General features: G+C 44.1%; 1 protein-coding gene across 2 annotated transcripts in view; it reads left to right on the top strand.

The window, feature by feature from the left end:
- Positions 1-24,275, top strand: part of LOC121840472 (copine-5-like) — a 216,012-nt gene that overhangs the window by 169,597 nt on the left and 22,140 nt on the right. For both annotated transcript variants that reach the window (XM_042304214.1, XM_042304213.1), the window contains 4 exons: positions 2,254-2,315; positions 18,226-18,272; positions 18,720-18,901; positions 23,941-24,068. In XM_042304214.1, coding sequence (XP_042160148.1) covers positions 2,254-2,315; positions 18,226-18,272; positions 18,720-18,901; positions 23,941-24,068 — 419 coding nt within the window. The remainder of the gene's footprint in view (positions 1-2,253; positions 2,316-18,225; positions 18,273-18,719; positions 18,902-23,940; positions 24,069-24,275) is intronic.

The following is a 24,275-nucleotide window of genomic DNA, read 5'->3' as shown; positions in this document are numbered from 1 at the left end:
CTGAATTGCTGCTTCTTAACTCCTCCTCCACATGTCAAATTAAATCAGATGTTATTGGTCACGTACACATGGTTAGCAGATGTTATTGCGAGTGTAGTGAAATGCTTGTGCTTCTAGATCCGACAGTGCAGCAGTATCTAACAGATAATATCTAACAAATTCCACCTCAAAACCTAATGCACACAATCTAGTAAAGGAATGGGATGAGAATATGTAAGTATAAAATATATGGATGAGCAGTGACAGAGCGGCTAAGATGCAATATATAGTAAAGAATATATAGTGAAGGATGCAGTATACAGTATATACATATGAAATGAGTAATGCGAGATATGTAGACATTCTTAAAGTAGCATTATTAAATAGTGACTAGTGTTCCATTTATTTAAGTGGCCAATGATATCAAGTCTGTAGGTAGGCAGCAGCCTCTCTGTGTTAGTGATGGCTGTTTAACAATCGGATGGCCTTGAGATAGAAGCTGTTTTTCAATCTCTCGGTCCCAGCTCTGATGCACCTGTACTGACCTTGCTTTCTGGATTGGAGTAGGGTGAACAGGCAGTGGCTCGGGTGGTTATTGTCCTTGATGATCTTTATGAGCTTTCCTATGACATTGGGTGCTGCAGGTGTCCTGGAGGGCAGGTAGTTTGCCCCCGGTGATCCGTTGTGCAGACCTCACTATCCTCTGGAGAGCCCTGCGGTTGTGGAAGGAGCAGTTACTGTACCAGGCGGTGATACAACCCGACAGGATGCACTCCATCACACCTACTCTACACCTGCAACCCGACAGGATGCTCTCCATCACACCTACTCTACACCTGCAACCCGACAGGATGCTCTCCATCACACCTACTCTACACCTGCAACCCGACAGGATGCTCTCCATCACACCTACTCTACACCTGCAACCCGACAGGATGCTCTCCATCACACCTACTCTACACCTGCAACCCGACAGGATGTTCTGTTGTGCATCTGTAAAAGTTAGTGAGGGTTTTTGGTGACAAGCCACATTTTTCCAGATTCCTGAGGTTGAAGAGTGTGCGTGGACCATTTCAGTATGTCGGTGATATGTACAATGAGGAACTTAAAACTTTCCACCTTCTCCACTGCTGTCCAGTCGATGTGGATAGGGGGGCTGCTCCCTCTGCTGTTTCCTGAAGTCCACAATCATTTCTTTTGTTTTGCTGACATTGAGTAAGAGGTTATTTTCCTGACACCACACTCCGAGGTGCCCTCACCTCCTCCTTGTAGGCCTTCTCGTCGTTGTTGGTAATCAAGCCTACCACTGTAGTGTCGTCTGCAAACTTGATGATTGAGGTGGAGGCGTACATGGCCACGCAGTTGTGGGTGAACAGGGAGTACAGGAGAGGGCTGAGAACGCGCCCTTGTGGGGCCCCAGTGTTTAGGATCAGCGGAGTGGAGATTGTTGTTTCCTACCTTCACCACCTGGTGGTGTTTTGTCCTATCAGTGTCCTATCGTCCTATCAGTGACTGAGTTGCTGCTTCTTCACTCCTCCTCCATGTCCTGTTGTCCAATCAGTGCCTGAGTTGCTGCAACTTCACTCTTCCTCTGTGTTTTGTTGTCCAATCAGTCCTCCGTGTTTTGTTGTCCAATCAGTCCTCTTCCACACGTCCCGTTGTCCTACAGTTTCAGTGACTGAGTGGCTGCCATGCCCAGGCAGTGGCTGATGTTTAGGAGACAGTGAATTGTTATTATTGCCTGGGCAAACGCACACCGTTTGGGATGCAGAGCCTCAATAGGATGACTGTGGCTAGATGATTAAAATCACAGAGCAAGTCATCAATCATGTTGCTCTCATAACTCATTGAGATGGATGGATCTGTTTGTTTGTGTGTGTGTGTTTGTGTGTGTTTGTGTGTGTGTGCGCTTGCGCCGCTCTGATATCAAACAAACTCCTTCTACCTAGATGAATCATTCCTGGGTGGCAGTTGGTTTTGTTAGCCTTCGGGCCCTGGGGTTAACGATTAATGTGTTTAATATTTCAATAGGTAATTTGGGATTATGTTGAGTACTGATGTGGTTGGTAAATAATTTGTTTTGGTGTTGATTACCTAAGTGGGTAAGCGACCTTCAGAAAAGAAAACTGTTTTGAATGTATTTTTTTTACCCTGGTGACACTACTGTTGAGAACAATTGTTTAATTGGGTAAATAAATAATGTTTGTTGATTACCTAAGTGGTGAAATTATTTTCACCACTTGGGTAACTGTTTTGAATGTCATCTTTACCCAGGTGACTTTGCTGTCTTTCACGGTGGAGTCAGAACACACCTTCCTGGACTACATCAAAGGAGGGTGAGTTGGTCCAGAAGTATACAGTATACAGTATTTTTTGTTGTTTTTGTTCTTGTAATTTTACCCCTTTTTCTCCCCCATTTCGTGGTATCCAATTGTTAGTAGCTACTATCTTGTCTCATCGCTACAACTGCTGTAGGGGCTCGGGAGAGACGAAGGTTGAAAGTCATGCGTCCTCCGATTCACAACCCAACCAAGCCGCACTGCTTCTTAACACAGCGCGCATCCAACCCGGAAGCCAGCCGCACCAATGTGTCGGAGGAAACACTGTGCACCTGGCAACCTTGGTTAGCGCGCACTGCGCCCGGCCAAGCCCTCCCTACCGGCCAAGCCCCCCCCTAACCCGGACAACGCTAGGCCAATTGTGCATTGCCCCATGGACCTCCCGGTCGTGGCCGGTTACGACAGAGCCTGGGCGCGAACCCAGTCTCTGGTGGCACAGCTGGCGCTGCAGTACAGCGCCCTTAACCACTGCGCCACCCGGGAGGCCCTTCATTACAGTATTTCAAAATTCAGAAACATGGCAACTAGGCTCAAGTCAGAAGGACAACTTCTACTGTCCTTCAAAGGCATTGCATAATCTCCAATTCACTTTTTTATTCTACTAGGCAAGTCAGTTAAGAACAAATTCTTATTTACCATGACGGCCTAAGCCAGACGACACTGGGCCAACTGTCATATCAAATCAAATCAAATCAAATTTATTTATATAGCCCTTCGTACATCAGCTGATATCTCAAAGTGCTGTACAGAAACCCAGCCTAAAACCCCAAACAGCAAGCAATGCAGGTGTAGAAGCACGGTGGCTAGGAAAAACTCCCTAGAAAGGCCAAAACCTAGGAAGAAACCTAGAGAGGAACCAGGCTATGTGGGGTGGCCAGTCCTCTTCTGGCTGTGCCGGGTGGAGATTATAACAGAACATGGCCAAGATGTTCAAATGTTCATAAATGACCAGCATGGTCGAATAATAATAAGGCAGAACAGTTGAAACTGGAGCAGCAGCACAGTCAGATGGAAGTTGAAACTGGAGCAGCAGCATGGCCAGGTGGACTGGGGACAGCAAGGAGTCATCATGTCAGGTAGTCCTGGGGCATGGTCCTAGGGCTCAGGTCCTCCGAGAGAGAGAAAGAAAGAGAGGAGGAGAGAATTAGAGAACGCACACTTAGATTCACACAGGACACCGAATAGGACAGGAGAAGTACTCCAGATATAACAAACTGACCCCAGCCCCCCGACACAAACTACTGCAGCATAAATACTGGAGGCTGAGACAGGAGGGGTCAGGAGACACTGTGGCCCCATCCGAGGACACCCCCGGACAGGGCCAAACAGGAAGGATATAACCCCACCCACTTTGCCAAAGCACAGCCCCCACACCACTAGAGGGATACCTTCAACCACCAACTTACCATCCTGAGACAAGGCTGAGTATAGCCCACAAAGATCTCCGCCATCTCCGTCATATGGGTACTCCCAGCCTGAATTCGAACCAGGAGCTGCAGTTAAGCCTCTTAGCACTGAGATGCAGTGACCTAGACTTCTGCGCCACTCGGGAGCGCACTTTGTGTTGAATCTGACAGATTTGAGAAATACCCGTTGAACTCTTTAGTGAGAGGAGATGAGATATATTTCATGTCTTGTGAACATGTACTTTAGACACAGGCAGGCAGGCAGGCAGGGTTATAGAATTATAATTTATTTATTATTTTTTTAGGGGAATACAACTTAGAAGATACAAGACAAACAAAACATGACAATGGTGGTGGGGAGATTGCATCATCACATTGCATAGTTACCTTGTAAAAATGTAATTGTAATAATAACAATAATAATAATGATAATAACAGTAAAACAGATTTAGTACAATAGTTTATTTTGACATATTTAGGGGAGGGCAGTATCAGTTGACATCCTAGAAGTGAAGGAAGGGGGACCAGGTGTCGTAGTACGATTGTGTCTGTTAAGGGAAGTGGTCAGTTAACAGATTGAGCCAATGCAGTATGGAGATCCTTGTTCCAGTACGGAGATCCAGTATGGAGATCCTTGTTCCAGTACGGAGATCCAGTATGGAGATCCTTGTTCCAGTACAGAGATCCTTGTTCCAGTACGGAGATCCAGTATGGAGATCCTTGTTCCAGTACGGAGATCCTTGTTCCAGTACGGAGATCCAGTATGGAGATCCTTGTTCCAGTACGGAGATCCTTGTTCCAGTACGGAGATCCAGTATGGAGATCCTTGTTCCAGTACGGAGATCCAGTATGGAGATCCTTGTTCCAGTACGGAGATCCAGTATGGAGATCCTTGTTCCAGTATGGAGATCCTTGTTCCAGTAAGGAGATCCAGTATGGAGATCCTTGTTCCAGTACGGAGATCCAGTATGGAGATCCTTGTTCCAGTATGGAGATCCTTGTTCCAGTATGGAGATCCAGTATGGAAGATCCTTTCCAGTTTTGTAATATCCTTTTTTTTTTCATTGTGAGGGAAAGTAATACAAAAACGATACATGTTTTACTGTGACACACACCGGATAGGCGCAGTGAAATGTGTTGTTTCACAGAGTCAGTCATAGTAGTAGGGTGCCCCTGGATCAAATAGAACATTTCTGTATTGAGGTGTGTGTGTGTGTGTTTTGTGTGTGTGTGTGTGTGTGTGTGCGCCCACTGATGATTGTGACTGATTATTTACGTTATAGCTAGCACCCATGCTCCTGACACCTAGCTGCTGTTAGATTCACATAAAGCAGCCAGTGACATGAGGTTGCAATGTTTATGCAGTAGCTTGTTTCAGCAAGCGTCAACAAAGTTTGATCACGTTGTTGAGGGGCCATGTTATCGCAGAAACCAACTCAATTCCTGTCTTCAGTCAGCTGTTCGTTCCCTAATACATTTTTGTACGTTTATGACAGAATGATTGTAGAGCTGCGCATGTCCACAAGGAATGATAGTAGTTGTCTGTTTGATTTGGGCCAGTGTTTACACATTGGTTTCTGAGAAACCCATGAGCTGTAATTTATGATTGGTGATGTGTGAAAAAATATTGGTGATAGGTGGCATGTGATCAAAGATAAAATGACATGTATAAGACCCTAAATGAAACCTATTACTGTTTTAAGTATGTCTTTATGTGTTTCTCAAATGGCACGATAATGTCTATATAGTGCACTGGTCAAACATGTACTCCCTCCTGTTCTGTTGGGGCTGCCTGGCTGTTGGAGACACCCTGTTCCCTTTATATATTGCACTACACCCTACATGCACTGGTCAAACATGTACTCCCTCCTGTTCTGTTGTGGCTGCCTGGCTGTCGGAGACACCCTGTTCCCTTTATATATTGCACTACACCCTACGGGCACTGGTCAAAGTAGTGCACTACATAGGGAATAGGGTGCCATTTGGGACGCTTGCTGCCAACAGTAATGCTCTGCCTGTCTGTCAGACACAGACTCACCTTCAGAGTTGTTTCACAGAGAGGAGAGCAAGCCTCTCCACCACCACTCAACGCCCACTGATGATTGTGACTGATTATTTACGTTATAGCTAGCACCCGTGCTCCTGACACCTAGCTGCTGTTAGATTCACATAAAGCAGCCAGTGACATGAGGTTGCAATGTTTATGCAGTAGCTTGTTTCAGCAAGCGTCAACAAAGTTTGATCACGTTGTTGAGGGGCCATGTTATCGCAGAAACCAACTCAATTCCTGTCTTCAGTCAGCTGTTCGTTCCCTAATACATTTTTGTACGTTTATGACAATTATTTTATTTTCATGACGCTCTTCCATACATAACCATTGTGCCAGCCCCACCATGTAGCAAACCATTAATAAAATGGGCTTGGAACCTCTAACCCTGGCAATTTGACTGGTAAACTCATGGGTACACTCACAATGGCTGCCTGGTATTGTGATGCAATCATTTCCATGGTAATGTAGAATGTTCATTCAAATGATGTTAACTGATGTGGTTCATGCAATGGATTGTATTTTTTGTAATGTCAGTTGGGTTGAATCAACAAATCACAGCACATATTGATGAGTACACTTCCTGCTTTTATGTCCTGCTTTTACTTCCTGCTTTTATTTCCTGCTTTGCTCCTATGGGTACACTTACAATGGCTACCAGTCCAGTTTCAACTAGATAGCACAGGCATATTGTAAAAATTAATGAAAACAAAAATGAGCATTTTCGTCTTAATTTAAGGTTAGGGTTAGGCTTTAGGTAAGCAGTGTGGTTAGGGTTAAGGTTAGGTTTAAAATGATATTTTAAAAAGAGAAATTGTAGAAATAGGCAGGGTTATTAGCTTTGTGGCTGTTTTAACGAGTGACAACTCGCCAGTCCACACATTTGAATGTGATGCTGTTCTATTCGTTCCATTTCTATGGCAGCACATGCAGTCAGGAGGAAATAGAGAACATGTGCAACACCCCAAAAATGTGCATCCAAATGATTCATTCTTTTAACGTTTTTTTTTTCCTATTCGAACGGAGACTGCAGTCATTTGGCTTGCCAATTATCATGATCCAACATTTCATGACTGTCACAGCCCTAATTACCATTTCTAGAACCACCAGTCTTCCTGCGAATCGGTTTGATTGATAGATATGCAATGATATAAATTCTCCACTGGGTGAGTCTCTGCCCGAAGGAGACAAGGTGGTCTGCCTCTTATTGTCAACCCTTGACAGAACATGTATGAATTAAGATGAATGACCATGAAATATGGAGTAAGGAGTATGGAGTGTGACGACTGTATAAAATATGAAGTGGGTTTTAGGCCTTTAACGGGAAGCTTCATTCAACCTGTCACATACTCTATATGAAAACGCTTCCTCGCAGTGGATCTGTGGTAGCTGTCCTGGTTTCAGCTCTGTAGCAGTCCTTGTGCTGCACTGTCAGTTCTGGTCAGTGTTAGGTTGTTTGGCGACTGTGTCCTACATCTGCCAGTGACCCTCATGGCCTCTCACTGTCCCGCCCATCTTCCACACACCCACCCAAACATTAATCCACCCACACACACACCTACCCACCCAACTATAACCATCCACCCAACCATCCACCCACCCACTCAACCACCCATCCAACATTCCATCCACCCACCCACCCAACCATCCATCCACCCACCCACCCACCCACCCAACATTCCATCCACCCACCCACCCAACCATCCATCAGCCCAACCATCCACCCACCCAACCAACATTCCATCCATCCATCCATCCATCCACCCATCCATCCACCCAACCATCCACCCACCCATCCACCCACCCATCCACCCACCCATCCACCCACCCACCCAACATTCCATCCATCCACCCATCCATCCATCCACCCATCCATCCATCCATCCACCCAACCATCCACCCACCCACCCACCCACCCACCCAACCATCCACCCACCCAACATTCCATCCATCCACCCATCCATCCACCCACCCATCCATCCACCCAACCATCCACCCACCCACCCACCCACCCACCCACCCAACCATCCACCCACCCATCCATCCATCCACCCATCCATCCACCCATCCACCCACCCATAAAGAAAAGGAGGCAGTTTATCACACCATTCTAAATCAAGCCCCTACCCCAGAGACTTGAGAGATCTGAAAGGATTGAACAGGTGTCCACAATATGGTAATCTCTCTCGGCACCCAGAACTAAATATGTCTGTCAAGAGACAGACATACTCCATCTGACAACAACTCCATCTGGCCTATCAAATGGCAAGATTAAGCTATCACCATTGTGCTTCGACCTATCCAATCCTCTCAGATGTACCTCTACCGCTAAGTGTCTAGGAGGTAGAGGCAAGAGTTGATTTGGGATTCAGACTACCTATGCTGACCACTAGTATCTAAGACTCAACCACTAGTCCTGTGCTTTACAAATCCTGTATTTATCTAGTAGCCTTTTACTATGTGAGTGAGTGAATAGGACTCACCACGCTACACTACAAGAAGCAGACTGTTAAAGTGGATATTGATGACACTACGGTTGCTTTGGATTCCTTTCAGTCTCCTGTGTGTTTAGACTCACAAAACCACTCACGTACTAACAGGCAACCAAACACATATTGACTTTGATCAATTTAGTATGATTTATGGGCTCTTAGCGGATAAGAGGTGATTTCTCTTTCCCGGGGCCACAGATCCCATGTGATAATTCTGGGAGTTTAATAGGTTTTTGATTCATGTTGAAGTGATATGTGGATTATAATAGGGGTCATTAAGTCACACACACTTGCGCCAGACGTACACACACTCTCACACACACACTGCCTCAGAGAGAGTTATTGTCTTTCATTACCCTTTTATTGAATGTTTCTTTTTTGAATGAAATCGTTTTTTTAATTAATAAAATCTCGCCTGGAGGAATGGATTATTTAAGACTTCTGTTGTATTTAAGTCTCTTATTTAATGTTTAAATAGATGGAGCGAAATATAGTCTGCGGATTAAGTGAAAAGGCATGATATAGCCTTTTTTACCACAGATTAGATTTTTCATTTGGTTCTGGTTAAGGTTGTCAGTGGAATGGGGGTGGAAGTCAATGTATCTCATGTTGAATGAACACACTGCACTCTTAGAAAAAGGGGGTTCAAAAAGGGTTCTTCGGATGTCCCCATACGAGAACCCTTTTTGGTTCTAGGTAGAAATAACCCTTTTGTGTTCCATGTAGAACCCTCTGTAGAAAAGGGAAGAGTGCAGAGTTCTAAGAGTGCAGAACCCGAATGGGTTCTACTTGAAACCAAAGGGGTTCTACCTGGAACCAAAAAGGGTTCTTCAAAGTGTTCTCCTATGGGGACAGTTTTGGGGATGAAGCCTAAATGATCTATTTCATTTTGTAAACTGGGTAGTTTGGCTCCTGGGTGCTGATTGGCTGAAAGCTGTGGTATATGTGATAATATACCACAGGTATGAAGCAAAACTACTTGTTAACTCTTCTAATTATGTTGGTAATCAGTTTATAATAGCATTAACGCACCTCGGGGGTTCACGTTGCGTCATGCCTAAGAACAGCCCTTATCCGTGGTATATTGACCATATACCACACCACCTCTGGCCTTAGTGGTTAAAGTGGAACTGACAGCGTTTTAACTATTTTGCAGATATGAAACAAACAAACAATCATAATATCATTAAAAAGTATCAAATTCCCAGTTTATGCTACAAAATCAACTTCATTAGCGGTTTTAAAAATGTGTTCTATTTGACTCAACATTCCATAACGTACACTAAGGCATTGTTGGCAGAATAGATGAATGCAGTTCAATGCATGATCAATGTTAGTTCAGTTCTTTGCACCCCGTCATTGTGAGGTATAGTTTGTTTTGTGACACACTTCTATTAGGAGCTCTGTGTTTCCCCGTAACTTAATCCTCCCGTGTACGATAGTTTTTGCCTGCCTCACTGACGACGCCTTTTGCCTATTCCCTGCTTGTACTTTAGCCTATCGGATTTCCTGTTATCTACCTATTGCCTGATCTCCCGGGCGACGTTACTAGCCTATTCCCTGCTTGTACTTTAGCCTGTTATCTACCTTTGCCTGATTCCCGGGCCTAGCCTATTCCCTGCCTGTACTTTAGCCTATCGGATTTCCTGTTATCTACCTATTGCCTGATCTCCTGATGACTACTAGCCTCCCTGCCTGTACTTTGACATTTCCTGTTATCTACCTAGCCGGTTACGTTTAGCCTTTTCCCTGCCTGTACTTTAGCCTATCGGATTTCCTGTTATCTACCTATTGCCTGATCTCCCGGGCGACGTTACTAGCCTTTTCCCTGCCTGTACTGTTGCCTTTTTGGACCCTCTGTGTATGACCTTCTGCCTGCCCCTGGACCCAGATACCTGCCTCCTCCTGTATATGACCTTCTGCCTGCCCCTGGACCCAGCTACCTGCCTCCTCCTGTGTATGACCTTCTGCCTGTCCCTGGACCCAGCTACCTGCCTCCTCCTGTGTATGACCTTCTGCCTGCCCCTGGACCCAGCTACCTGCCTCCTCCTGTGTATGACCTTCTGCCTGCCCCTGACCCAGCTACCCATGACCTTCTGCCTGCCCCTGGACCCAGCTACCTGCCTCCTCCTGTGTATGACCTTCTGCCTGCCCCTGGACCCAGCTACCTGCCTCCTCCTGTGGTCCTTTACAAATAAACACCTAGTGTGCCCTGTGCTTGAAACCAGCTCTCTGTCTCCCATCGTGTTCATTACACACACAGAAGGATGAGTAGGCTACAATTCCCCATTGTTTATCAGTGCAATTTTGACGGCCAACTAGCTGACATTTTGGGGGGGATTTATCTAATGTTCCTTTGTTGGATTTTAGCTAATCTTGCTCTAGCTAGCATTAGTTGTTGCTCTTAAGTTGTTGATGTGCATAAGAGATAACCTACCTTTTCATGGTTGTTTCATCAATAGGACTGTAAAGTTCACAAATATAAGAGGACTCACCGTGGTATTTACAAACAGTATCTACAGAAATCCATTCAGGTGTATTTTGTGGCTTTTAGCGAATGTGTTCTAATGATCTAAAGTCACGCTGTTGCTACTGACCTGTAAACACACAGTCCAGTTCAAAGTGATTGATGACAGGCCTGTGCTTGCAAATGTCTTGTTTGCATAAAGGCCTACTGTAGCTCTGATTGGCTATAGCACACCGGTCTGCGTAGACTCCGGTCCTGGATGAGACAGATATTTTTATTATTTATTTTTTTAGTTATTATTTATTTGCTGCAGTGGCTATTAATTGTCCTAAAGCACGGCCCCTTTCCCCACTCTATATTGCTATAGAATTTTCACAAATGACTTGGTATACGTCGCTACAAAACAATCTAGGAACTTATGAAAAAGACCATATCTAAGTGCTCGCTTGTCAGAATATATATATTTTTAAATTGTCATATTCTTCCTGGGGGTGTAAATGAACAGATTTTAATAAGATTTAATGTTGTTAAAATGCTGTCAGTTCCAGTTTAAAATTAAATAAACACACGCTGGGGATGAAGCCTAAATACAAAATGATTTGTTATTTGATATTATAGTATTATATGAAAATACAGGGTTGTAGAATGATATCACACAATGATTGATACTGGTTTGCTCTGCAATTGCGTTATGTGTGTAGTTGGTCTGTGCATGTGTTGTCTTGTAATGGTGTTTTATTATACATTGGTTTCTGTCACCCAGAGGGAAAGAGAGAAACAGAAGGAGAGAGAGAATGTTCATTGCTATAAATTGTGTGATTAGCATCTAAGTGATATCTGGTTTCTATTTGCGTTCCTCTGGGTCCTTGCCATTGCTGTAGCATGAACATACTTTATATACCATTGGCCCTGTTCATTTAGCCTAGAAGCAAGAACAGCAATTCGGTTCTATGAAAAGTGTGTGAGATTGCTGAGGTTTACTCTAGTCCAGGGCATTGGTATACCAATAAACGTTTGGGAAACAACAGTGGCACTTATATTTGAAGATGAAAACAATAGATAGTGAAAAGGAAATGGCTGAAAGAGGGAGGTTGAGAGAAAAAGACAAATCTAAACATACAAACAGTATAACCAATCTGTGAGGAAGGAGTCTGTAGGAAATTACAACAGGCAAGTCAGGGGATAGCCTATACTTTACTAATGGGTTGAATGAGGCCCTAGCCTAGTGAATTCAACTCACGCGTCCACCTTGCTTTTTCTGTGAAAGACATCCGTATGTCTGAGCTAATTTAGGGAATCAACTGAGTTCCACGGGGTAGTATTATCATGGGAAGGCATTGCCATCTGCCAGCTGAACAGCCAGAGCTCTAACTAACTTAATAAAGATTCATGAGCTAGGGACTAGGGTCTACAGTCTAGGGTCTAGAGACTAGGGATGAGGGACTAGGGTATAGGGACTAGGGATGAGGGTCTAGGGACTAGGGACTAGGGCAGGGGTGGGCAAACCTTTTGGCTCAAGGGCCACATTGAGTTTTTGCAACCAAGTGAAGGGCCATATACCAAATGTGTGACAAAACGTGAAGCTTTTATTCATTTTAACATTGACACGCAACTACTAGTGTACTGTAGGTGTACATGTGCTTGCAGAACAATTCTACCTTTGTACCATCTCTGCCCTTGTTTTTCGTGAACACATTTTTCACAAAATGATCACAAAATGTATATAAGTTATAACATCACAGACACAGTCAAGAACACAGATCCTGCATCTCTACTGCTGTAACGTACAATCAAACTCACATTCACAATATGAAAACTTAAAAATATATATATTTTATATGACTGGAGACATGCAAAATGTAACAGCAGATGTGTAAAAAATAACTTTTCTTAAATTTGAGTGAAACATATGGTAAGAGAATCCGTTTCATTTGGAACGGTCTGTTTTTGAAAGCATATTAAGGAACAATTCTCATCACCATTGTGAGCCGGGGCGGCAGGGTAGCCTAGTGGTTAGAGCGTTGGGCTAGTAACCGGAAGTTTACAAGTTCATAATCCCTGAGCTGACAAGGTACAAATCTGTTGTTCTGCCCCTGAACAGGCAGTTTACCCACTGGTCCTAGGCCGTCATTGAAAATAAGAATTTGTTCTTAACTGACTTGCCTAGTTAAATAAAGGTAAAATAAATAAATTGACAGTTATCACCTCAGCCCAAATCTGACTGAAAAAGTGTTCATTGTCAGATGTATGGGGACAAATGACCTGTATCCAAGTGCATTGCTGGGTAATTCTCACTGCACTACCATCACCATGAAAAAGCATAATCTTGCCTACCCCAGTTATGGTTGTTTGAGTCTTAATGTGAACAATGGGTCTGGTCACCTCTCTTGGCAAGAGCATCAAAGTCTGGTGTCATCTTTGATGTAGAGATTCTCAGAACAGCTGTTCAGTCAACTTATTTTGTTGGTTTTGAGGCCTTCCTTCTCCTTTTCCTGAGAGGACAGATTGCTAGCGTAGTTAGCATGTTTGCTTGAAAAATGACAATTGAGATTGTATTCCTTAAAAACGGCAACACTTTCTTGGCATATCAGACATATCGTCTTATGTCCAATATTAGTAAATATTAGTAAACACACGACATTCAGAGTCCACTTTTCTCATTTTCACAGCACTCGTTTGGACGGCATTTGTGGTAATTCATGACTGAGAACGTTTGTTCACATACAGTATGTGGACCCAAATAAAACAAGCATCCTTTAGGCTTTTTTAATATTTGGAAACTTTGTTTCATTCAGGGAGCTGTAGAACTGGTCTATTGTTGCCGTTTTGTACTCCTCCTTCAAAGCACTGTCACGTTGGATGTTGATGAGCGCCAATTGTGTGTCTGGTGGTGCTTTCTCACTGTCGAAAGACAAGGGGGCCGTGATACAAGCTCCAGCTCAGTCTCAATCTGGGTGAAGTCTGAGAAGAGGCGGGAAAACATTCAGATCTATCAAAGTGCTACTGTTTGTCTCAGTGCGGCACTGCGATGTGGGCGAGTTCAGTGAGGCCCAGTGTTGGAAAATGAGCAAGAGACCGGCTGCTCATTTGTCTGGAGAACAATATAAGTTTGGTCTTGAATGCTTATCACGCTGGAATACAGTTCAATGCACAAAAACACAATTTCCTTTTCAGTTTCACATTCAGATCATTCAGAAGCACCAATATGTCCACACCGAAAGTAAAGTCGCCCAGCCAGTCTGTCTTTCAACTCAGAGAAGTCGTCAGCTTTACGAACCGTATCAACAAACATACCTATCTCCCCACTGTTCCCACACACGGCAAAGACTTTCCCCAGGCTTTAGCCAACACATATTTGAATGGTATAACAAGTCCATTGAACAGCTGAATGAACTGACAATGGCTAAGCCCCCTTGGCCGTATGCTAGCTATGCTATTTTACCATTTGATGTGCCCCACCCTTGGTTTAGGAGCTAGGAACTAGGGTCTACGGACTAGGGTTTAAGGTCTACGGACAAGGGTCTACGGACTAGGGTCTATGGACTAGGGACTAGGGACTAGGGTATACGGACTAGGGTTTAGGGTCTACGGACTAGGGTCTACGGACTAGGGTCTACGGACTAGGGACTAGGGTTTAGGGTCTACGGACTAGGGTCTAGGAACTAGGAACTAGAGTCTAGGAACTAGGGTCTAGGATCTACGGACTAGGGTTTAGGGTCTACGGACTAGGGACTAGGGTCTAGGAATTAGGAACTAGGGTCTAGGAACTAGGGTATACGGACTAGGGACTAGGGTTTAGGGTCTATGGACTAGGGTCTACGGACTAGGGACTAGGGTCTACGGACTAGGGACTAGGGTTTAGGGTCTACGGACTAGGGTCTACGGACTAAGGACTCGGGACTAGGGACTAGGGTCTAGGAACTAGGGTCTAGGATCTACGGACTAGGGACTAGGGTTTAGGGTCTATGGACTAGGGACTAGGGTCTAGGAACTAGGGTATACGGACTAGGGACTAGGGTTTAGGGTCTATGGACTATGGACTAGGGTCTAGGAACTAGGAGCTAGGCTCTAGGGACTAGGGTTTAGGGTCTACGGACTAGGGACTAGGGTCTATGGACTAGGGATTAGGAACTAGGGTCTACGGACTAGGGACTAAGCACTAGGGACAGCTACTTCCTCTCGGTGGAAATCAGAGGAGTAGCCTGATTAGATCAGACTGCACAGTACTAACAATGGTAAGCACATCGTTCAATCTGGTTTACCAGGCTATATGCGGAGAGCCAATCACTGTTGATCACCATAGAAGAGGCACAAACTACAGTAGCTAAAGTCTAACCCCTTAGGGAATGAATTTGGAAATTTAGATGGAGTAGTTTTCACTCAATTTTCAGATATTTTCCTTTGTTTCAAGGTCCTTGGTTGTCATCCTTTGCCTTTCTCATGAATAATATATGAGTTAGTGCTTTGTTAAGCATGTGTGATGCTGTTTACAGATAGACATACTTTATGTGAAAGGAATCCAAGTTTATTAACCAGAATACGGACAGAGTTACGTATAGCACTGCTGAATTTAGATAATAATGACGATGATATACTGAAATTATTAAATCAAATTCTGCACACTTGTTAGGTTTTTGTCAGTGTAGCTTCAATACCATGTTATGTAGCACTAATCCCTTGACTCTCATTATGGACACTTACTTTCCTGTCAAATCATGAGTACTTTCACCTCCCTCAGCTGATTGGGTTATTTATTTAACTAGGCAAGTCAGTTAAGAACAAATTCTTATTTTCAATGACAGCCTAGGAACAGTGGGTTAACTGCCTGTTCAGGGGCAGAACGACAGATTGTCAGCTCAGGGATATGAACTTGCAACCTTTTGGTGACCTTTTGGTTACCTTTTGGTTACTAGTCCAACACGCTAACCACTAGGCTACCCTGCCTCCCCAGGTTATAATAAACCATTTGGGGAATTTGTTTTCTAGGTTTTCCTAGATGTTTGTGATGCTGTTTGCATATTGCTGACAGCCTAAATGGTCATGCATGATTATTCACTGTGGGAAAAATACAATGGGGACAGAGATGACTAGCACAGGACTGAATTTAAAATTGATGATGTTAATATTCCACAGTAGTGGGCCTCAGACGGGGTTGAACATGACTGACTTGCTGCCTAACAGGGCTTTGGAAACCAGACCGGCTGCTGCTGTGAATGTGAATTCATTTCTTCTATACTGCTGGGAGACAAGGGGGAAAAAAAATAAAAAATCTACCTTAATTTTTGAGAAGTCTCCTCGCTTGAGCAGGAAAGGAGGTTGGTTCGGTTTGGTCGGTTTGGTCTGTGCTCCTCTCCCAGGTGAGAGCTGGGGCAGAGAGCGAAGTGATGGCTTCTGGGTAATTGCGGTGGTCTCCCGGACAGATGGGGAGGATTGTGTATTTAAGCCGATCCAACGGGACATAACGGTAACTTTGTAGGAGAGAGAGCTGTCATATAAGAGAGAGAGATGGAGAGAACAGCAGGGAGAGAGAGAAACAAAGAGAGTGAGAGAAAGGTAGAACAGAGATGTGGAGAGAGAGAGGAGGAGGGAGAGAGAGAGAGAGAGAGCAGAGAGAGGACAGGCAGAGAGAGAGAGAGAGAGCAAAGAGAGGACAGGCAGAGAGAGAGAGAGAGGAGGAGGGAGAGAGAGAGAGAGAGAGGGGGGGGAGAGATGGATGGAGAGAAGAGCAGGGAGAGAGAGGAACAAAGAGAGTGAGAGAAAGGTAGAACAGAGATGTGGAGAGAGAGAGAGAGAGAGGAGGAGGGAGAGAGAGAGAGAGAGAGCAGAGAGAGGACAGGCAGAGAGAGGACAGGTAGAGAGGACAGGCAGAGAGAGAGAGAGCAGAGAGAGGACAGGCAGAGAGAGAGAGTGAGGAGGAGGGAGAGAGAGAGAGGGGGAGGGAGGGAGAGAGAGAAAGAGAGAGATGGAGTGAAGAGCAGGGAGAGAGCGGAACAAAGAGAGCATGAGAAAGGTAGAACAGAGATGTGGAGAGAGAGAGAGCGAGAGGGGAGAGAGAGAGAGAGAGGGGGGGGAGAGGTGTAACAGAGAGGTGAATAGAAAAAGAGAGGTGTTACAGTGAGATAGAGAGAGTTTGGGAGGGAAAAAGAGAGAGAGAAGTAGAACAGAGAGATGGAGAGAGAGATTGAGAGAGAGAGAGGAATCTTCCCCAATATTTGGAACTAAGAACTGATCACCCCAATCCACAAAGAAGAGAAAAATGTGACCCCAATAACTACCGTGGGATATGCATCAACAGCAACCATGGGAAAATCCTCTGCATTATCATTAATAGTAGGCTCATACATTTCCCCAGTGAAAACAATGTCCCAAAATGGGACAAATACCAAATTGAGACTCTGCATGAAGAATTCTGCAGAAATATTATCAGTGTACAAAGTAAAAAAACAAATAATGCTTGCAGAGCAGAATTAGGCCGACACACCTGCTAATTATCAAAATCCAGAAAAGAGCTGTTAAATTCAAAAACCACCTAAAAGGAAGCGATTCCCAAACCTTCCATAGCAAAGCCATCACCTACAGAGAGATGAACCTGGAGAAGAGTCCCCTAAGCAAGCTGGTCCTGGGGCTCTGTTCACAAACAATAACAGACCCCACAGAGCCCAAGGACAGCAACACAATTAGACCCAACCAAATCATGAGAAAGCAAAAAGATAATTACTTGACACATTGTAAAGAATCAACAACAAAAAACTGAGCAAACTAGAAAGCTATTTGGCCCTAAACAGGGAGTACACACTGGCAGAATACCTGCCCACTGTCACTGACCCAAACTTAAAGAAAGCTTTGACTATGTACAGACTCAGTGAGCATAGCCTTGCTATTGAGAAAGGCTGCCGTAGGCAGACCTGGTTCTCAATAGAAGACAGGCTATGTGCACACTGCCCACAAGTGCAGCTGTGGTCCAGTTCCTTAGACAGGGACGCCACTACGGAGCACTGCTAGCTAGCCAATTACCCACAAAGAATTCACATCTATCTTTCATAATATTCAATTTAAGAGATTTTTGCCTGTTAAACAATCTGGTTAGCTACATTATTACAATTCACATATAGCTAGCTGATAGATATAAAGTAAAACGTTTTGCTTTGTGTATATGTTGTTTTGGTCTCTATTATTGCCATTGTCCTGGCTGGAAGAAGGCTCAGTGAATGGGCAGGAGCAGCGTAAGGGGGAGTGTGTGTGCTTCTCAAATGGAATGTTTTGTACATTGTCCACACTCTTGTCCTCACAAGAATGTACTCAAGTGAACATCGTCGGAGTATAAGAGTTTGAAGCACGGTTGTATGCATATTGAGAAACACCCAGAGTGGGGAGACAGAGTGGTTGTTTAGCTAGTCAAGGTGGGCAACACTAGCTCAACATAATTATGAAATGAAACACCAGCAGACAACGGTTCTCTAATATCAATCTTCTTCTCTCTTTTTTTTTCTTCCAGAACCCAGATTCACTTCACGGTGGCCATTGATTTCACTGCATCCAATGGTGAGGGCTGGTACCTTTCTACTACAGTCCGCTCTTACAAATTAATGACAAAAGACTGGGTAACATTGTGGTTTCACCAAACACAAAGTCTATAATGAAACATGCAATCCCAATGCCATCCCATTTACAAAGCTATTGAAAATCACACTACAATACCATTACTGTGTTAGCTTTACTGACTGTGTTAGCTTTACTGACTGTGCTAGCTTTACTGACTGTGCTAGCTTTACTGACTGCGTTAGCTTTACTGACTGCATTAGCTTTTTACTGACTGCGTTAGCTTTACTGACTGCATTAGTTTTACTTACTGCGAGTTAGCTTTACTGACTGTGTTAGCTTTACTGAATTAAGACTGAGTTACCATGTTGCTGGTCTTGGATGTCTCACTGTGAGAGTCTTCAGTCCAGTATGCTGCATCACTCACCTATAACCTCTGACCCTCCCTAGGTAACCCGTCCCAGTCCACCTCCCTCCACTACATGAACCCGTACCAGATGAATGCATACGCCATGGCCCTGAAGGCTGTAGGAGAGATCATTCAGGACTATGACAGTGATAAGATGTTCCCTGCTCTGGGGTTCGGAGCCAAGCTGCCCCCTGATGGACAAGTCTCCCATGAGTTCCCCTTGGTAACTATCTATCATCATCATCATGCGACTGTACACACAACCCACACACCCAAAAAACCCACACACACACACATGCGCACACACACACAACGGACACAGCTGGGTGTTATCTGATGTCCAATGAGTTCCCCCCAGTTAATTATCCTGTAACACCTACGGAACACCTACGTGAGAATGCTAGTCATTGACTACAGCTCATCATTCAACACCATAGTGCCCTCAAAGCTCATCACTTAAGCTCAAGACCCTGGGACTAAACACCTCCCTCTGCAACTGGAACCTGGACTTCCTGACAGGTCTCCCCCACGCTGATTCTCAACACGGGGGCCTCAGGGCTACATACAGGGGGTACCGGTACAGTCAATGTGAAGGGGCACAGGATAGTCAAGGTAATTGTAATATGTACATGTAGGTAGAGGTAAAGTGACTATGCATAGATAATAAACAGAGAGTAGCAGCAGCGTAAAAATTAGGTGGGGGGGGTCAATGCAAATAGTCCAGGTAGCCATTTGATTAGCTGTTCAGCAGTCTTATGGCTTGGAGGTAGAAACTGTTAAGAAGCCTTTTGTACCTAGACTTGTCGCTCCGCTACCGTTTGCCGTGCAGGAGCAGAGAGAGAGCAGTCTATGACTAGGGTGGCTGGTGTCTTCGGCAATATTTAGGGCCTTCCTCTGACACCGCCTCGTATAGAGTTCCTGGATGGCAGGAAGCTTGGCCCCAGAGATGTACTGGGCCAAAAGCACTGCCCTCTGTCGTGCCTTGCGTTTGGAGGCCGAGCAGTTGCCATACCAGGCGGTGATACAACCAGTAGTGTTGGAGTTGTGCTTGACTATGCAGTCATGGGTGAACAGGGAGTACAGGGAGGGACTGAGCACGCACCTCTGAGGGGCCCCCGTGTTGAGGATCAGCGTGGCAGATGTGTTGTTACCTACCTTTACCACCTGGGGTCGGCCCGTCAGGAAGTCCAGGTTCCAGTTGCAGAGCGAGGTGTTTAGTCCCAGGGTCCTTAGCTTAATGATGAGCTTTGAGGGCACTATGGTATTGAATGCTGAGCTGTAGTCAATGAATAGCATTCGCACATAGGTGTTCCTTTTGTCCAGGTGGAAAAGGGCAGTGTGGAGTGCAATAGAGATTGTGTCATATGTGGATCTGTTGGGGTGGTATTCAAATTGGTGAGGTTCTAGGGTTTCTGGGATAATGGTGTTGATGACCAACCTTTCAAAGAACTTCATGGCTAAAGATGTGAGTACTATGTATTTGTAGTCATTTAGGCAGGTTACCTTGGTGTTATTGGGCACAGGGACTATGGTGGTCTGCTTGAAACATGTAGGTATTACAGACTTGGTCAGGGAGAGGTTGAACATGTCAGCGAAGACACTTGCCAGTTCATCCTCGCATGCTCTGAGTACATGTCCTGGTAACCCGTCTGGCCCTGCAGCCTTTTGAATGGTAACCTGTTTAAAGGTCTTGCTCACATCGTGAACAGCTGGTGCTCTCATGCATGCTTCAGTTTTGCTTGCCTCGAAGTGAGCATCAAAGTAATTTAGCTCGTCTGGAAGGCTCGTGTCACTGGGCAGCTCGCAGCTTGCTTCCCTTTGTAGTCCGTAATAGTTTGCATGCCCTGCCACATCTGACGAGTGTCGGAACTGGTGTAGTACGATTCAATCTTAGTCCTTTATTGACACTTTGCCTGTTTGATGGTTTGTCTGAGGGCATAGCGGGATTTCTTTTAAGTGTCCAGGTTAGAGTCCCACTCCTTGAAAGTGGGAGCTCTACCCTTTAGCACAGTGAGGATGTTGCCTGTGATCCATGGCTTCTGGTTGGGATATGTACATATGGTCACTGTGGGGATGACGTCATCGATGCACTTATTGATGAAGCCAGTGACTGATGTGGTGTACTACTCAGTGCCATCGCAAGAATCTTACATATTCCAGTATATGCTAGCAAAACAGTCCTGTAGCTTAGCATCTGCGTCATCTGACCACTTTCGTATTGAGCGAGTCACTGGTACTTCCCGCTTTAGTTTTTTATTGTATGCAGGAATTAGGAGGAGTTATGGTCATATTTGCCAAATGTAGAGCGAGGAAAAGCTTTGTGCGCGTATCTTTGTGTGGAGTAAAGGTGGTCTAGAGTTTATTTTCCTCTGGTTGCACATGTAACATGCTGGTAGAAATAGGATCAAATGGATTTCAGTTTCCCTGCATTAAAGTCCCTGGCCACTAGGAGCGCCGCCTCTGGATGAGCAAATGTGTTGTTTGCTTGTGGCCTTATACAGCTCGTTGAGTGCGGCCTTAGTGCCAGCATCAGTTTGCAGGGGTAAATAGACATTTAATTTAATCTTTAACTGGGCAAGTCAGTTAAGAACAAATTCTTCTTTAGAATGACGGCCTACCCCGGCCAAACTCTAACCCGGACGACGCTGGGCCAATTGTGCACCGCCCTATGGGACTCCCAATCACAGCCTGTTGTGATACAGCCTGGAGTCTGTAGTGACACCTCTAGAAGTGAGATGCATTGCCTTAGACTGCTGCACCGCTGGGGAGCCCAACTTCGCATGGCAAGTGCGGAGAGCTGGCACAGGATGCACTGGGCTGTGAAAGCACACTGGGGACACAGTGCGTGGAGCCGGCGGAGGATGTACTGGACCCTGGAGGCGATCCTTTCCGGCCAGGATTTCCTCCCACGTCCAGGATCCCTTCCCGTCCAATATATCCTCCCACGTCCAGGATCCCTTCCTGTCCAATATATCCTCCCACGTCCAGGATCCCTTCCCGTCCAATATATCCTCCCACGTCCAGGATCCCTTCCTGTCCAATATATCCTCCCACGTCCAGGATCCCTTCCCGTCCAATATATCCTTCCACATCCAGGATGTCTGCACCTCCTGGGCACGCTGCTTGGTCCGTGGGAGGTGGGATCTTCTGTCACGATCGTTGGAATAAATGGACCAAGGCGCAGCGTGCGTAGAGTTCCACATGTTTAATTATTGAAACTCATCAAAACAATACAGAAACAAACGAAACGTGAAGTAATGGAGTGCTCACAGGCACTACACAAAAACAAGATCCCACAAAAACTCAGTGGGAAAAGGCTGTATGGTCCCCAATTAGAGACAACGATAGACAGCTGCCTCTGATTGGGAACCATACCAGGCCAACATAGAAATTAAACCTAGAATGCCCACCCTAAACACACCCTGACCTAACCAAATAGAGAAATAAAATGATCTCTAAGGTCAGGGCGTGACAGATATGAGCATGCATAAATTAAAACACAGGTTTAATTTAAATATTTTATAGTGCAAATGGGCTTCTGTAAGCCTTAAGGATTCTTAAATCAATTAGGCTTAAATCAGCCAGTTAATGCGGATGGTGGTGAGCAGCCCATCAGCAGGGTATCCACCGCACCGTTTGATTTCTATTTGCTATATATTTTTAACTGTGCTATTTCACAAAAGTGCTGAACCTAAATACATTTTACAGACAAACTATATTTTACATTTTGTTATCTTGTTGTTATTAGTCCCACCTTTCAGCTCCATTCAACCCCTCCCATCTACCTCTTAACCTCATCCATATTGGATTTTATTTGCAATATATTTTTAAACTTTGCTGTGATGCTTCACAAATGTTCTGAACCTTTCTATTCTCGTAGGTTCTACAGATTGTAAGTTAATTATAAATATTTTAGCTAAAAGTATTATTATATTATTGATCGATTGACAATGATTTTTCAAATCACCCAGTATTGCAATCTGCAGCGTTAGCTCCAGGTAAATTTTGCAATTCAAAATTTAATGATCTAATGACTCTGCCTCCTGGCAGGAGAATCTGCAGAGCTGTGAAGGTTGTGTCCCCCATATCTATAACATTCTTTTGGTTGCAAGAATTTTGTATGATAATTTAAATTGAAAAATTCAAAGTTTTGAATCCGATGTTGTTTTGCGTGTCAATTCATAAACCATGTGCCATGGAGTCGGTACATCAAAAATCTCTTCCCAACTATTTTACAATCTGTCCTTAATTAAATGAAACGGTTATTTTTGTTAATCACAATTTTCTTTAACCGGTTTTGGTCTTTAATTCAGGGCCGACAGACAAGTTCCTTCCTTTTCCCCCTTATTCATTATATAAATAGGCCCTTTTAATTTTGTCTGGCTTGCCATTCCAAATAAAATGTAATATGTTTTGCTGATATAATTTTTTTTAAACTGGTTGCTAGGTGTAGGCCAAACCATTAGCAAATAGGTCAACTGTTATATGACTAAAGAGTTAATCAGGTTTTTTTTCCACAAATAGGAAGGTTCCTTTCCATGGTAGCAATATCTTATGTATTTTTGCTAACTTTCTATTAAAATGTATTGGAGTGAGATAATTTCTTTCTTTCGGGATATGAATACCGAGTATGTCAGACCATTTTATTGGTAAACTACACGGTAATGTCATTTTTTTTATTTTTTAGTGATCCAATATGTAAAATAGTACAATAGTATCATAATTTGGTTTTAATCCAGAGAGGTTAGAAAAATTATCTAGATCCTCTATGAGGCTGTTGAGGGATTCTAATTGTGGATTTAAAATAAAACATGAATCATCAGCGCACAATGACAACTTTTTTTAAATCCCGAACATCTTAGTTATATGTAAAATTGTGCCACTTAAACCTCCTGAGTAAAAACGTCAAAATTAATTACAGATTTCTTGATTTATCTTAGATTAATTCAGACTATTTTGAGGAAGTGATACTGGCAATGTTGTTGCTACGGTGGCTTAAGAGGGACAAACAACAGTAATACTGCCACTTTTTTCTCGTTTTACAAGTGAGGTCTTTAGGGAGTATGCGAGCACAGATGTTCGCTTCGCCTCGCCGAGTTCTGCTAGGAGCAAAATAAACCGATGTATGCGTACTCCTTTACACTCACATCGTCGATTCCCTCACTATATTATCCTGATTATATTTCAGAAATGAACCATTCAAAAAGGTATATACCTGATTAACTAATTCAGGTATCATGTTTTGTATTTTCTCCTTCACAGAATGGCAACATAGAGAACCCCTACTGCAACGGAATGGAGGGGATTCTAGAAGCATACCATCAGAGTCTAAAGACTGTACAACTCTACGGACCAACCAACTTCGCTCCGGTCGTCAACCACGTGGCAAAGTGAGTCATTGATGGAAGTATGCTAATACTAATCCAGAGAATACCGTTGCTGATGTTTAAAATAATACTGAGATAAAGGACCAACTCTTTGGTCCTAAGCTGCTGTATGTAAAATATTGTGTGCTTTAGCTTGGAAAATAAATACATTGCCTTCAGAAAGTATTCATAAACCTTGACTTATTCCACATTTTATTGTGTTACAGCCTG

The sequence above is a fragment of the Oncorhynchus tshawytscha genome, linkage group LG22 (assembly GCF_018296145.1).
Source record: "Oncorhynchus tshawytscha isolate Ot180627B linkage group LG22, Otsh_v2.0, whole genome shotgun sequence".
Taxonomy (NCBI): Eukaryota; Metazoa; Chordata; class Actinopteri; order Salmoniformes; family Salmonidae; genus Oncorhynchus; species Oncorhynchus tshawytscha.
The sequence above is the reverse complement of the archived record's forward strand: the minus strand, read 5'-3'. Positions and strand labels throughout refer to the sequence as shown.